Genomic DNA, 17100 nt, shown 5'->3' on the forward strand with positions numbered 1-17100 from the left:
ACAATTGCAGATACGCGGCAAAAGCCATCAGACACTGATCGAGAAATTGCACTCCCGTTTCCTCAGCGAGGCCTCTCACACGAAGCGCGAAGGGCCGTGGAACTGAAGAATGGTTATCAAGTAGTCCGGAACTGAATATGTCATTGAATAATTGTGGAGTGTGAGAAGTGCTTTTTAGCAGCGTTCATCTTACACAAAGCGTTCATCTTACACATACACAAAGAACATGCAAGTTATCTGCAGCTGCAGTGACCACTCGTTGTATCCTACATACTAAGTTTCTATGGAACTAGTGCGAAAAGCACCCGTGAAAAGACAGATGCCTAAATGATGAACCTGCTCAAGCATTTTCAAAGCACTTAGTGTCGCTGACTGGTAGATAATTACCCCGTAACCTATTCGCATGCGTATAAGACTTTCATAAAAAGTTATCAAACACTTTCAATTACTGCCCTATGATGTGCGCGACAAAACATTTAGTATAATCGTAGCTTTCAGGCACTTGTGTTTGAGTTTTTCATGTGAGAAAGCAAATGTTGTTTATTTTCTGAAATTATGCTTCGAAATTTGTTTATACTTTCCACAGCCAATCGCTGTCTGTGCTGATGAATGATCAGATTGGGATGCATGCAGAGCTCTCTTTCTTGTACATGAAATGGAGGTACTTTTCTGCGGGTTCAGGAAGAACCCATTCTCGTCTGCACAATTGGTATCTTTATTCACAGCCAGTTGGAGCTTCCGCTCGCTCTTTTCGAGACTGTAGAATTTAAAACCGATCTGCACGTCGTCAACATATCTACAACTAATCCAAGAGATTGCGTGGAGTGTTGGAAATCAAAGTATTTATTTTTGTTATCGAAAGTGTGCAACTCTAGACACCACCTTGCAGCACTCGAACCTCCTGGAAGAATGTTCGTCACAAAACATTCCCCCTCCACACAAGAAAAGTGCGATTGGAAAAATAGCTTTCTATTAAGGTCAGCATGTTATCTCGGACACCTAAATGTGAGAGGTCTCGCAGTATGCCAAAAGCGCTATGTCGTATCGTATGCCTATTCCTTATATTGAAATACTGATAAAAAAAGTGTTTATGAACAAAAGCGTCACGTATTTATGCATTGATACGTAACAGGTGGTCAGTGGTGGATCTACCCTCGCGAAAGTCACTCTGGTATGGATCCAGTAGGTTGTTCGTTTCCAGCAAATATAGTAGTCAGTGGTTAATTATGCTTTAGAAAAGCTTACACGAATAAAATGTTAGTGCGATCGGCCTGTACCACAATAGAGGTCAAATCCTCGCCGTTTTTTTTAAGCTGGAATAATAATGGCCTCTTTCCAAGAAGCAGAGGTCTCAACGAAAGAGCGTAAGGCATTTTACAGGAAGAGTAGTTTCTCGATGTCCGGGGGGCAAATTTCTCCAAATCTGGAAAACCACGCAGTAAAAACCAGAGGCCGAATCACTGCAGCAGCACAGCGATGTTTGTAGCTTTGCCAAGCTAAAAGACTGGTTGTAAGCCTCATATTTTCTGCTTTTAAATTTTTCTTTTGTATCTTCAGGTTTCAGTATAGTGTGACGAGCTAGATACCTGTTCGAAATGAGCAACGAGGGAGATCGCTTGGGCTTCAAAGGTGTCGCCCTGTGTGTTTACGAGAGGGAGTGAGTGTACTTTTTTCCTGCTACCCTGCTGACCTTGTTCCTTTCTTTAGCCTCTTTTGTATACGAATTGATGCGAGATAAAAACTTGTGCCAACTTTCCTATCTGGTCGGTTGGTGCGTTCTCTTGCCTTGGTACTTTATGTTTTTATAGTTTGTCAAGTTTTGTGGTGTTGCTGAGTCCTGAAACAGCTTTCATACTTTATTTTCCTTTCTACGTGCATTTCGATACTCCCTGTTCTAAAAAAATAGGCGTTGCCTAGCGGATTGTCCTGCTTGGGCGATACACTTTGTTGCAGCATCAATAAGAGCTGCAAATTAGTCTATAATGGCATCTATGTTACCCACACATATCTGAACAATTTAAGCAAGTAGCTTGTAAGAACCTTCCCCAGTCAGCCTTGTCTGTCTGCCATCTCGGAACCTGTAGAAAACCTTGGTCTATTCATAAGCTTAGAACTACTGAAAGTGGTCATTTCCGAAAGCATTGTTGATCAATTTCCTATGAAACAGGTGTAAAAGTGATGGGGACGTAATGCTGAGATTTATTGCTGAGTAGGTTTTCTTGGCGAGGCTAAAGTACGTTTGCTCTTTTCTATTCAGCAAACCCGCACTGGATGAAAATAGAAACTCTTCCATAAGGTGACCTCGTGAATCACAGCGAGGATCAGCGCAAAGACCATTGTGTGAATTCAGGTCCCAAATGACCAGATAAGGTTAAGGCAGTTCGTCTAGTGAGGACTGGAATTTATGTTTTTCAAGATGGTGGTGTGGAGATATATGGAGAGAGTAGATTGTGATTAGTTTATTGAAAAGGACAGCTCGAACAGCCACTGCCTCAAAGGATGTTTGGTGTAGCAAGTGTGTACATGCTACTCCGTTGTTTCACTATAGTGGCCATGCCACTGAATGACGTGGTGGCATCACTGCGGTGCTTTCTGAACATTGCATAATGACGTAGAAAATTGGTGTTGTTGGACAATAGGTGTGTTTTTGTGCACAGAACACTTTTGGTAAATATGTGTGTAAGAGTTCTCGGACGCCAACGAGGTTTTTATGAAGTTTTTAGAGGCTTTACTGTACGATTCGTGTGTTCATATTGGGAGTAAATTAGTGCTTTGGGTACAAAGAGCTTGCGCCTTACGTCCGGGAGCCCTCCTTGAGCCCCGTGATGAGTGTTTCTGACATGTTGGCGTGCTCTTACGAACTGCGCCTACCCATCGATGTCTGAAACGCCGATGGACTTGCAGTTGAGTTCATCCCCTCGGATGAGGCGCTGAACGCCCGCTCATAGCTGACGCGTACTGGCACGGGATGTTTAGGGCTTTCTGTCAGAACAGAAGACCTAGGGGCTGCAGATCCAAGGGCCTGCGAGCCTCTCGGCTGTGGAACAGCAAGTTCCGCTACCGCTGAAGCGGCGGATGGTAGTACGGCCCGTTTTTTCTGTGGGAAACGTGTGGACTCTGCGGACTTTGGTGGTACTGCCCTCTTACGTACCTTGTCTGCAAACGATGGCCAGCGCAAGCGCGAGCGACAAGATCAACGCAAGCGCGAGCAGGGCGAGTGCTTGGCAATCTAATTAAATTAGCTGGCTTCGTGTTTCAATTTAGCAGCATAACTATATTTCACGGTATTATAAATACAATTTGTCCAAGTGCCTCGCATGTGAGGGGCTTTGACAAAAATGCTTCGCATGCGCTAAATTTTGTGTGCGGCGTCACCACACTTACAGCGCAAGCGCGTCGGCTCCCCCTACTTTCCTTTCCTACAGGCGTCCCTCTACCACCTTTCATCGCCAACACAGCGAGCTTCTCCTAGTTCGCTCCTCCCTCTCTCTATGGATTCCCTTCCGTGGCTTGTACATCACTACTGCGCATGCGCGTCCTCTCTCTTTTTCTTCCCTCCTACGCTTCCTTTCTCTCACCTTGCAACATCAACGCAGGGAGTGTCTACCATCTCTACCCTTTTTTAGGTAATGCTCCCCACGGCGTTTACGCCCTTATTGCGCATGCGCGTCTCCAGTGTCTTTTTCTTACTCCCTCCTATCTATTATCTCTGAATGTCGACCCAGTTACCGTCTGCTAGAGAGTATCTTCACTGACAAAACAAAACTGACCGCTCGCGCTTCACAACCGTTCACTGACCACCTTGTATATATACACACTGGAGCTTCACCTCAAAGTAGTGCCGGTGGGACATTTCTCATATGCGTTGCTTAAGGTGGAATACACCAGGGAAAGGAGAAGGAATTTTTGCAGCAGATGGCGCATCTTGTTACGTGCGCGTCATCAAAACATACTGTCCTCGCTTCATCCGCTTTCCTCCGCTCGCGGCACGGATGAAAATGTGTCGCGGCTGTTTAGATCTCTCCCTTCTACAATTGTCTGCTCTCAATAGAGAGGATTATGTGTCAAATGTGTCAACATTGGTCGGATTGGCGTGTCTAGGAAGCAGGCAGTTATCTTAAAAGCCACGTGTTTTAGTTTTACGACTATTATTGTATGTGTTTCGCGTAACAGTGCAAGAGGCGAGGGGTTTTTAGTAATTTGGCAGTGGATGTGATTATTTTTATTCACAGCGGGTGGCCTGCGAGACCACATAAGCGCGCTGCATAAGCATAGAAGTCGAAATTGTGCATAAGAATTCCTCAAGCATAGCTCCGGCTGTGTACATGTGACGTCTACGCTGCTGCGCCGGAATAAACTAATCACGTGACTATCGATCCACGGTACTCAGGAATTTCGCCCTCCCGTGTGAATCTAGCTTGAACAATGAAAATATGCAGCGTGGGAAGTAACAAAAACCGAACTGTGGGTCTGTGTCCAATCAAAGTCTCTTTTTACCCATTAGCAGCGATTAGTATGTTTCAGTAGTACAGACCGGTCCATCACTGCGTGGTTTGCGCCTACCCATGCTTGCCTGTTGCGAAATGCTGCGATGAGCACCAGTGCCAACGCCACCACCAGTTTCAGCAATAGCGCGCACTAATTCGCATCTAGACATGGTTTTCTTTAGCGGGAGAAGGTGTAATTTTCACTTTAGAACATATTGTAGAGCACTTACAGCCAGTCACTGGTTTCACAATAGATAGAGAAACTGTCATAGCCAAAGAAAACATCATAGCCAGGCTGTATTGATAGTGACGAACATTTCTGTAATGAAAGAAAAAAAGTTTTTACTTTTATTATGATTTGCAAAAAACATCGTCATATATAGGCACAGCAGATGTTACTTGCAATACCTGACATATAACTTTCATGTACATCCCTCAAACCAATCACATAACAAACGTAATATTCAAACATCACCATTATCACAATAAAATCACAGTCTCAATTACTGAGCAAATTGTTTATGGTATTGAGCTAACATACAAGGAATGCTATATTAATCCTAAATAAATATTTGGGTTTTCAAAAACAAAATATTTTGTGAAGTAGGCAATATATGGGGCGATGTATTCTATTTTATTTAGTGCTGTTCTGAAGAATCTCGTGAGGTATGCGTAGCCTACGAACAATCAGTAATCAGTAATATACGCCTTTCGTCAGGAGAAAATAGTTAAAATATATCTGTATGCATCAAGAAGGCATCCTAACAGACAGCTCAGGTAATTTGATGATTTGCTTCTGTATTAACAGCGTTTTATAACAACCAAACTTAAAAAGACCTTATGATCTTGTGACTGATTTTATATTTATTAATAGCTGCATTTTCTTAAATTAAGCTGGACTATTTTTATCTCTAGTATCACATAGTTAAAATTGCTGATTACTTCTTTCCTTAATGTAGACCGTTGAGCTTGATCATAGAGCCATCAAGAACCAAGTCTGATTCAGGCTCTCGGTAAAACAAGCTTAAAACAATAAAAACAAACCATTGGAAAATGAACAACTTCTTTGACGGAGCTCTTTTTGTGAATAATATGCCACTATCAATAATTTACCGGACTACACCAGCGCCTTCTGGGCGACTCTTTGAAAAAAGGAAACAATTTAGGAGCTCCTTTTTGTGAAACACACAGTAATACTGAGGACTGCCGGTATTGCCAGGAAAAGTATGAGGGATATCATTATTACATATACTAGCATCCCCTATAATTTCTCTGTATGATGTAGTAACTTGGAAAATGTTTGTATAGGCACCCTCCGCTAACCATAGGGAGCTGCGTTGCTGGCACAAGCCTATTACAAGTTCACCGACGTTGGCCGTGAGGGCCACGAAAAAAGCAGACACACGAATGAGTCCCTGTGTTTTCCTTCTGCAATCCGCTCACTCATGAGGGCAGAAAGACGCGGGCATTGTGTTCCATTTTGACTGACCCCGACCTATTATTGCGTGTTTTGTTCACTAGGCATTGTGTTCTGGTGCTCCAATCACACTGGGAAACTCTACTTCATGGTGTCTATAGCTGATGACAGCGCTGCATTACCTAGAAGAAAACGAAAATGAAGGGGCACTGAAGCTGGCGCATTGAACAAACATGAGAAGGCACTCGCAAAGAATGGAGCTGTGAAAACGCTGCCAAGACGACGTAGGAGAACTTAGGGTGAGCCCACATCAACGTGCGAGGCTCAAAAGGCTGAGTTCCTGTCCTCGAGCCGTTGAAGTTCTCGGCGTACTGCGTGTCGGCACGACCAGGTAAGAGTTGTGGGTGAGTGATCCTGTGAACATTTCAGGCATGGTGATTTTCCCCGGAACACAAGAGCTGCTGACCACATCCATTGAGCTGACATAGCTGACAGTGTGCGGCTACGCCTAGTCCAGTTGATGCATTTTGCAGCGGGAAGCTGGCCTGTGCACTCAAGCGACAGCTGTATCTGATCACGAAACGGGTCCTACTTGAAGGCACCGGGCTACAGCACCGACCCTTGAGACTGCTCTATTTTTTTAATGCGTGTGAACCGCGTTCATGCCCGATGTCTAGTACTGTATTTGTAATGGGTGTTTCTCGTCCAATATAACTTTGTTTTCCACACTGTCTCTATCTTCCTCGCGTCACACGCCGTGCTGCTGGATGAACCTAGCCATCAGAATCTGGTGTTATGATTGTTTTATTCTCAATAATCAGTTCATCAAGGCGCTTATATTTTTGTCGCTTGTGCTAGCTGAGATTCGCACTCAACAAGCTTGTACAAGCAGCTTATTTTTTTCAAGTAGCGTAGTAGGTCTACCTTGTATATTCTTGCCGAATTTCGCGGAGACACTATAACATATCTTTTCGCATCCTGCACTAATGGCAACGACAAGCGTGGATCTGCTTTCAAAACGCAAGCTCTTAGGCACTCGAACCGGCGTTCAGAACCGTCACCATTGGTGTCCTAATCGGTATACATGAAAAACAAACCCCTTCACAAGAAAGAACATATTCCAAATACCCATGATCAAATGTCATTTCAATCCGGGTCTTCCGTGTGGCAATGAAGTATTATATCATAGATCCTTGTTGTTAGCAACTTCCTTGCAATTGTATTCAGGCGTCATGTCAGGCAAAGAATCAGTTTAAACTACGTATTGTAGCATAGCGCAAGAGTAAAGTAACAAGTCATCACGCAATTCGTGGTGTGATGCTCCCCCACTCCTTTTCAAAGCTAAATCATAATTCATCACTGTTCTGTCTATTTCATAAAATAGACAAATTGTCTATTTCATAGAACGCTTGTACCCTTGTCTCAAATTTTCTATTTGTTTTACCGCGAATTCTGGGAGCTGCCGCTACCTCCTTGCGAGAATGGATGAAGAAGCCTCTCAGGATTTTCGAGGTGGACAACCGCTACGTCTGGCAGCGGCTAAGAAACGTGGGACCACCTCAAGTGGCACAGACAGCGAGGCAACGGAGCTCTATTCCGACAGTTTCGAGTCATCGGATGACGACTACACAGTCGTCATGAGCCGTAATGCAAAAAGAAGACTGCTACGAACATCGTCGACGACGGGTATATCCACCGCGCAGGCTACCCCGCAGCGTTGGCCACACACTGTACTCGTCATGGCTGTGGACCCTTTAGCCAACCTACCGCGGCTTAACAGGCAAGTCCTCTCTGCATACCTCGAAGGACTCGCTCCAAATGAAATTAAAGACGTCAGGATCAACTCACGGAAGAATGTTCCGGCAGTTGATGTTCTACACCGTAGTGCGCTGCAAAGCCTACAGAACATCTTGGAAATCGACAGAGTCACAGTTAGATCAGTGATCCCCACTGACTGTAAGGGCAGTGTTGGCGTCATTTATGACGTGGACATTTCCATTCCCGCTGAGAATTTCCCAATCTTGATAAAGACAACTGCAGACGACATCCTCATCAAGCACATCACAAGGCTTGGTCAGTCACGATGCCTGAAGATTGTTATTGAGGGAGACAGTCTTCCCCCACACGTAAAAGTTGGCCACGTTCGCCATCAGGTCCGTCCATGCATACCAAAGCACCAACAATGCTTCAGATGCATCAAGATAGGACATTTCAAAGGAGTATGTACCGCAATGTCGTGTGTCCGCGGTGGGCCGAACATCATTCAGAAGACACCTGCCACGCAACTGCGTTCAAATGCTCCAATCGCCACGGCGCTAATACAGCGTCGTCTAAAGGTTGCCCACGAGTGAGAAATGAACGCGCGGTGCTAAAACGCATGGTGCGCGACAATTCAACGCACAGGGAAGCCGCTGCTGCTGTTAGGCGACGTCGGCGTCACCACAGAAGATCATCACGCAACGTGACATCTGCCGATAGAGACCCGTCATCTCAAGCAAGAAGAACTGGCCCTCCCTCGTCAAGCTCTCCGAAGACGGATACACCGAAAACAAAATCAGGGTGAAGACTCCCACCTCGTGAAGAGTGGCCATCACTTCCATGAACACAGCCTGTTTCAGAGGTTCATCGATCCCCGCCAAGCTCGATGCCATCACGAACCACTGATCTCGAGACAACTGAGGATCGCCAGGTCATCAACATGTTGCAGACCCTTATGAGCGCAATGCGCATGCTCCTAAGCTACATGAACACCCCATCAGCGCAGAGCGCACTCCAAGTGCTGGACACTTTGAGTTCGGTGCTTGCAGCTCTAAGGTAAAACGATGGCCCGCAACATGTTATCCTTTCGAGAGGAGGTCAAGAACGCATCTCTCCTTCAGTGGAATGCCAGAGGACTTAGGGCGCGTATGTCCGAGTTGCGGCAATATGTATTCATGAACCAGTTCTCCATAATTGTGATTTGTGATCCAAACCAGTCAGCTCAGATGAGACTGTCTGTATATGAGTGCTTTATGTCTTCTACCCACGGATAGCGCAGCAAGGTCGTTGCGTTCATACGTTGCGACTTAACTTATGTTCATCACCCTGCACCCGCTGACGAAGAAAACCAGTACGTTTGCCTAACAGTAAAAAAAAGACCACATTCACCAACATCGGAGCCTACTTACATCCATCAAGTCGTCTAGGCCGTAAGCGCTTGCGCGGAATTTCGAATTCAACTCTCCAGCCATGGGTGATAACTGGTGACTTCAATGCCCACCACTACTTATGGGGAAGCTCCAGGGTCAACACTAGAGGTAGACAGTTAGTGTCTTTCGCTTCTGAATGTGAACTTATCCTCGTGAATGACGGCACCCCTACTTATGTGCGCGGATCGGCCTATAGCAGTTGCCTGGAACTCACTTTCGTCTCACGCTCGTTCACACGCAGAGTGCACTGGTTTTCGGATTTGAAAACAAGGGGTAGTGATCACATCCCAACGTACCTGATGATTGACGGCTTTCCAAGTCTCAAGTCCTCCAGAGCCGTTCAGTGCACCGATTGGTAAAACAACAAGGTAATCATGGAAGACTATGTTGGAGCCTCACCTTTCAACCTAGAGGACGCAATAAAGAGTGCCCTACAGTCAACGACGCGTTCGCTTCTGGTGAGCTCATCTCGCACTGATATGGACATTGATATCGAGAAACTCCAAGCGATTCGTCATCGTGCAGAACGATGTTATAGACGCACGAGGTCACTTGATGATCTGAGAGTGCCAGACGCACACAAAAGAAAATACAGCGTCACATGGACAAGTTGGACAAGCAACGATGGGTATCTTTTTGCGAGTCTTTGGATCCCAGAAAGCCTCTGTCACTAATTTGGAGAACTGTCCGGGTTCTTGTTACAACTATTACTCAGCGCTACCCATTAAAATCTTCGGCACTTCCCTTACGCTGCGAAGAGATCGATCTCGCAGATTCTTTCTGTCGAAGGATTGCCTACGGCTCAAATTCAACTGGGACAAAGACGCCCGACTTTTCTGTATCCTCACGTGATCCCCGAATGGAGATTTTGTTTTCAATGGACGAACTAAAGGCTGCGCTTGCTTTGTGTAGACGTTCTTCAGCGCCAGGACCTGACGGCATCACTTACCGCGCTCTGTGTCACCTAGGAGATTAAGCTCGGCAGGCACTCTGGCAGCTGTACAACGACTCCTGGGAAACTGGCATGGTTCCACAGGAATGAAAGTCAAGTCGCCTGATTTCACTTCTCAAAGCCGGCAAGTCACCCTTGGACATTTTTTCTCTTACCGCCCGATTGCCCTCGCAAGCTGTGTGGGAAAAGTTATGGAAAGAATGATTTTAACGCGTCTGGATTGGTACTTAGAATTCTACGAAATATATCCAGATGCCATGTCCGGGTTCCGACGAGGCCGCTTGTCAATTGACAATGTAGTTGACTTGGTGATCTATGTAAAAAACCAGAAAGCCTGCAAACGGCTATTGGCTGCTCTGTTTCTTGACGTTAAAGGGGCATACGACAATGTCACCCACGATGCCATTCTCAGCGCACTAGGAGGAGTGGGACTCGGTGGCAGGGTATATACGTGGGTTCAGAGCTACCTATAGAATAGATCATTTCACGTGCAGACAGAGAATGGCCCGACACCCAAGTATTACTGCAGCCGAGGAGTCCCGCAAGGCGGAGTGCTAAGCCCGACGCTGTTCAACCTAACACTCATTGAACTAGTTGGCAAGCAACCAAGCTGTGTACGACTTTCCATTTATGCTGATGACATCTGTGTGTGGACATCAGGTGTGACTCGACTTCAACTTCGCGCTGGACTTCAGAAGACAGCATCAGTGACATCGTACCACTTACGCAAACAGGGTCTTGAAATCGCAAATGAGAAGTGCGCAGTCGTGGCTTTCACCAGAAAACCAATGTCCGCTTACAGCATATCAATTAACGGGCAGTTGGTGTCATGCAGCTGAAGTCACAGGTTCTTGGGAGTCGTAATCGACCGAAACCTGTCTTGGACACCCCACGTAAACTACGTGAAAAAGCAGCTGACTGCCACTTGTCACTTATTCAGGTTTCTTGCTGGGAAAAGTTGGGAAATGTCTGTCGAGTCTATGTTACAGCTGTACAAGGTATTATTTACTGGATTCCTGTGGTATAGCCTACCTGTTATATTTAACACGTGCAAAACGAACCTGCGCATAATCCAAAATATTCAAGCCCGAGCACTTAGGACATGCCTTAATTTACCCCGCTGCGCATCGACAGCTGAAACAAGTGCCATTGCACAGGACTACTCGATCATGACGCACATCACCATTGAAACGATGCGTACGTACCTCAGGCAACATGCTAGGAATCCTTCCCACCACTTGGCAACTCTCGCTACTGAGAGGCCCGTCACGAAATTTAGTGCAATTGTCAGAGGTCGTCGTGCGTCGTTTACGTCAGGTTTTACGCCTGCTGAGAAACTGGTGTATCCTCCGTGGTGCCTGACACTTCCACAAGTACGTGTTCCAATTCCAGGAATACTGAAAAAATCAAATTTGCCTTCATCAATCCTAAAACATTTGAGCTTGAGCCATCTGCACGAAATGTCCAACAACCACGTGCACATATACACCGATGGTTCAACCACAGCGTCTGGTTCTGGTGGTGCGGTGGTGATTCCCGCCAGAAGAATCATTCTGCGAATCAAACTGTCACATGTCACTACGTCCACAGCGGCAGAACTTGCGGCTTTGCGTGGCGCCCTAGAGTACATCATATCCCAAAGACCAAGTAAGTGGGCTGTGTTTTCCGGCTCAAAACCAGCCCTACAGAGCATGCAGTCAGTCCTTCGATGAGGTTGCCATGAACAACTTACGAAGTTGTCAAGCTTGTTCACCACGTCACAGAAACAGGCCACGAGGTCAAGTTTCAGTGGCTTCCTGGCCATTGTGGGATCAGTGGCAATGATTCCGCAGACAACGCGGCTCGCACATCGACCAAGAAGAACACACCCTTCCGATTCCTTTGTCAAGGACTGACGCTGCAAAGCAACTTCGTCACCTGGCACGTAGTCTGAGTCTGCAGAAGCGGAACACGCCAAGCATAAGACATACGAGACTATACCAAATAAACCCTCGACTGGAACTTCGACCTCCATCCGGACTTCGTCGACGTGAAGCTTCACTTCTTTTTCGTTTTTGGTTGGAGGTTGCCTTCACAAAAGTATATAGGACGAGTTTTTTTTAGAAAAGATTTTTTTTACCCCATCAACAGGGATTCAGGAAGGCGTTGTCAACTGTTACTCAACTGGTAGAAACAGGTCATGATTTTTATTTATCTCTCCAAGGTCAACAACAAATACACGTCTATTGTGTAGATTTCGCCAAAGCATTTGAAAAAGTTCCTCATAGCAAATTAATTTTTAAGCTTCAGCAACTAGAACTTAGCTCAGATATACTAAATTGGATAACCGCGTATTTGGAGGACCGTCAACAAAAAGTACGTGTAGATGATTGCACATCTAGTTCATTGAAAGTATAGTCTGGTGTCCCACAGGGGTCTGTGCTGGGTCCTTTGTTGTTTTTAATTTTTATAAATGATACTTCCACAGTTGTCGAAGCCCGGTTAAAATCAAACTTTTTGCAGACGATTGTTTAATTTACGCTCCTGTAACTAACGCAAACAACCAAATCAAAATTAATCGCTGTCTGCAAGCCTTGCATAATTGGTGCGACCAGTGGGGGATGGAAATTAACTTTTCAAAGACTACGTTCATCCATATAACCAAGAAAAAATCCGTACTCGCACATGATTATAAAATAGGAAATAGCCTTCTGACCAGAACACACAGCTTTAAATACCTGGGTTGACTATTACCAGCGATTTGGGGTGGCACATTCATGTTGAGGAGGTGTGTTCAAAGGCCTACAGGAAGTTCAATCAATCAATCAATCACATCCAATTTTATTTTCGCTTCAGACAATACAGCGCATTGTCACTGCAAAAATAGGGGACCAGAGAAAAAAGCTGCGCTTGTGCAGCTTGACTGAGCTCTGGTCACCCGTACAGCAGTAGTGACAGGGCAAAACATCTAACAAGTCTATATAGCCACAGTATATACAATGCGATTTCCAAAGTAGTTATGTAAATTACAGTGTTCTAATGAAAAAAACATCAACGAATGTTTTAAGTTACAATCACTTTAGTAAAACCAGCTACTCTAAATATACAAACATGAGTAGTTCTAATACAATTAAATTAACAGATCTAGTAAGGTTTTGTTAGTAAAATTAAGAACGTCAACATTTCTTTGTTCTAGTTCATTTATGGTAGTTGCGAGTACATAATCAAGTTTTTCTTTTCCATAATGGGTACGCGAGAAAGGAACGTGGTATGGTGGGTGATACCTGAAAGGATAGGGAATTGTATTTGCTCGAAGATTTGCAATTTCTTCGAATAGCTGTGTTCTTCCTAATGTGGCATTTTTGTATGTTCTCAGTAGTTTATGCTTGTATATGTTGTGAATCTTCATAATTTTATGTTTGTGGAATAAAGGTTCTGTGTGTTCTAGAAACGAGACGTTTTCTATTGAACGAAGTGCTTTTCTCTGGACCAAGAATATTTGCTGTAAGTTTGATAATGTTGTGTTTCCCCATATTAGCGTGCAATAACTTAAGTGAGAGTTGAAAGGCGCGAAATATAACATTCTTTTTTTGCCAACAGGAAAATTGTGACGGTTTCGGCTTAATACACCGGCTGCTCTGCTTAATTTTGGCAATAAGGTTCTCACATGTTCATTCCAGGACATTATTTCTGAAAACATTACACCGAGAATCTCAATATGTTTCTCGAGTTGTTTTACTTGAGGAAAAAACTCGAACATGCCCCTAGAGATGTCAAATTACTTTCATATAAGACATTTGTTAGCCCTATTTTGGAGTATGTGTCTTCTGTATGGAGTCCTCATCAGCAGTCACTGAGAGATAAAATAGAAAAAATTGAAAGGCTAGCAGTGCGCTTCATTTACTCGCGGTACCGGAGGACAGAATCCGTCACAAATTTGTTAAAATCATGTGCGCAAGAACCCCTGCAAGTGCGCCGCGAAAAGCAAAGGTTAAAACTCCTGTTTCAAATTATAAGATGCGAAATGGAAATAAATAAAGACACATACATACAACCTGCACCCAAACGAGGAGCTCGGTTGAACCATAGTCACCCAATAAGGCCTTTTTGGACGTGGCTGGATGGCTTTAAAAATTCTTTTTTTTTCGTATAGTATAGAAGTGTGGAATAGACTTCCAGAGTACGCTGTTACTAGCGCAAATGTCAAAGCGTTTGAGTGTTCGCTAGAATTGTACTACCGGCAACATGAAACGTAATGTCTGTTTTGTCATTGTGTGTTGTTTTTGTTTTGTGTGTATATTCCTCCCTGTAGTGACCCTCAAGTGAGGGTTACAGTATTATTAAATAAATAAATAAATAAATAAAAAAGAACCCTCATCGGATTGACCGATAATGCGGAATGCGACGTCTGCTGCACCAAAGAAGACATCGACCATCTGATATGCCATTGCCCTCGATTTGCATCTGAAAGACATAAGCTTTCGGACGCATTGCGACAATTGGACGACCGGCCACTCTCTGTGCAGATGCTACTGGAACACCGTCATCTCCTTTCGTCGGCTCAAAAAGCAGTCAAAGCTGTCTTGTGCTTTTTGAGGACTACAGGCGTATGTGACCACCTTTAACTTTTGTGTAGTGCCACCGCTGCATACGCGCCAGCCGATTGACTGACAATCCTTCTTTTTTTTTCTCTCTATCTCTTTCTCTTCTCTTTCCTCTCTCTCTCTCTCTCATTTTTATGCCCCCTTCCTATTCTCGCAGCGTAGAGTAGCGAACCGGGCATGTGCCTGGTTAACCTCCCTGCCTTTCCTCTTGTTGTTTATTCCCCCTATCACTGTTCTTAGTCAAATGCGACATCAGCGAAGTACACGCAATTTCCCACAGATGCGTAGTGGGTGTCTCGCTCATCCGCGAAAAGACAAATATTGTCGTAGTTGTTGTTGTCCCAGTGTAGATGGAGCAGTGGATCTGCTCGGTGAATTGCCAATCTCAAAAATGGGTGATCGAGCGAATCGTTTTCCTCTGCCTGGCCAGGCAGAGGAGAACAGGAACTAATGACCCGCAAACTCGAGGCGCGGGCACCAAGGTATCTTCTGTCCGGTCCGCTTCAACGCTTGAGTTCTTGGTCCAATGTTTCTAGGACTGCATAGACTAGAAATTTAGAAGGGTAGACCACGCCCTGCGAGGCCGACACTTACCTCACGCAGTATCATCTGAATAAAGTCTTTTCTCTCCCTCTATTTCACAACACCTATGATGTTTTGCACACTCAATACGTTGCAAAATGCAGAAATTTCACAGGTGTTTTGCCTCAACACAAAGCTGCACTTAGAACTTGCAATGGGCAGTATGCTATTTGTAGAGAATGATTTTTTTCTTTTCACTGAGCCAATACACGCCGGCAGACTATTTTTCCCAACTACCTCGTGCTATTCGTCTCTAAAACAGCTTACCAGAACACATTCTTTCACTTGAAGACAATGACGCTTTTTGTCTTCAATTGAACAAACACTTTTCCACAAACTTGGCTTAGTATCCTTAATTTTTTATTAGTAAGGCATCTCTTTGATTAGCTATTGTAAGGGCGCTTTTCAAACTGATGTCTTCTGTCTTTTCATACCGCTGTCAGACATTTTGTTTTTGTTTTTTTCCAGGGACGTAATTGTATGATGGCTGTTATAATGTGTATTTGGGCTGTACTTTGTATTATATTACCCATCGCAATACTTACTCTGTCGCGCGCAAATAATTTTTCTCGTATAGTTACCTGTTATTCTCTTTTCTACTAGTCATCTTATTCTATGGTATTTTGTTCTACTGCCCTGTAATTGTACTCTGTGAAAATCTTCCTTTACACTGTATAGAATTGCACTGTATACCCACCTCACCATACGGCTCTAGGAGCCCGTGAGGTATCCTCAAATAAATAAATAAATAAATAAATAAAGAATCCCCAGCCGACACAACGTGAGTGTGACCAAAATAAAATTACTGAGTTGCTAGTGTGCCGCCACCGCCATGCCCCGTAGACACACACCCACACCCACAATTATAAATATATATATATATATATATATATATATATATATATATATATATATATATATATATATATATATATACTGTAGCGTTGACGCGCGCGCACGCTGGGCATAGCGTCGCTACTTAAGAAAACTCGAGCACTCCATAGTCTGACGTAAGGAGCGACCATTGTCCATCGGCGTGGTGTGACGGCAACCAGCGTGAAATGCGACAGGCTGCATTATGTGCCGATGCCATATAATAACTATACTTTATGCCTATGCGTTACCAAGAGAACACAGCGTCTCTCTGTTTTTGTGACGGAGGGACACCAGACGCGCAAAACCGCGCATGCGTCACAGCAACGCAGCGTGGCGCGCCTTTGCGAGTACATGGCAGGACCGGCGCCGGGCCTGGCTACGACGGTATGACGCGGCAAAATGACAGAGGCAAGCGCGCGCACCACGTCATGACGAAATGTAGTGGTGCCTTAACTGTGACTTGTAGACATGTTCTCACATGACATGCCACTCATGAATATTATGTTTGCACCAGTCACATATTTCAAGTTTGCCAACTATTGGCGTCACGTAGTGCCGAATTTGGCATATGCTAAGCTAGCGAAAGGGCCATAAGGGCACCATGAGTGTGGCACGTAGTCATGTTGTTACATGACACACATTCGTGATCATCATATATGCATGTGTCATTTCCCTATGTAATCCGTTTAAATGCGTAATGCTGAGTTTGGTACATGTGAAGCTAGCGAAACGGCCGCGAGCGCAACATGAAAAATGAGCGTAGTATGTATTCATGTTGTTACATGACACGCATTTCATGTTTGTCATGTTTGCACCAGTAACATACCTCCATCATCTATCCGCGTACCGTAATACCAAATTTGGTATTTGTGACGCTATGGAAACGGCCACGAGCGCATCCTGAGCGTGGCATGTATTCATGTTGTTACATCGCACGCATGTCATGACTTTCATGTTAGGCTCGGTCGCTTGTGTTCTCCATGAAATCACGTCATACCAGACCAGTTTTACAACA

The 17100-nt window shown here is 44.6% G+C and overlaps 1 protein-coding gene across 3 annotated transcripts in view; it reads right to left on the reverse strand.

Annotated features, from left to right (window-relative positions):
• LOC142767101 (uncharacterized) overlaps nucleotides 1-17100 on the reverse strand; it is a 278526-nt gene that overhangs the window by 212709 nt on the left and 48717 nt on the right. For 2 of the 3 annotated variants that reach the window (XM_075868329.1, XM_075868330.1), the window contains exons 2-3: nucleotides 11250-11441; nucleotides 4718-4806 (exon numbers count right to left, since the gene is read on the reverse strand). In XM_075868329.1, coding sequence (XP_075724444.1) covers nucleotides 4718-4806; nucleotides 11250-11441 — 281 coding nt within the window. The remainder of the gene's footprint in view (nucleotides 1-4717; nucleotides 4807-11249; nucleotides 11442-17100) is intronic. The other variant, XM_075868332.1, reaches the window with a different exon arrangement.

The sequence above is a fragment of the Rhipicephalus microplus genome, chromosome 7 (genome assembly GCF_043290135.1).
Source record: "Rhipicephalus microplus isolate Deutch F79 chromosome 7, USDA_Rmic, whole genome shotgun sequence".
In the NCBI taxonomy this organism is placed as follows: Eukaryota; Metazoa; Arthropoda; class Arachnida; order Ixodida; family Ixodidae; genus Rhipicephalus; species Rhipicephalus microplus.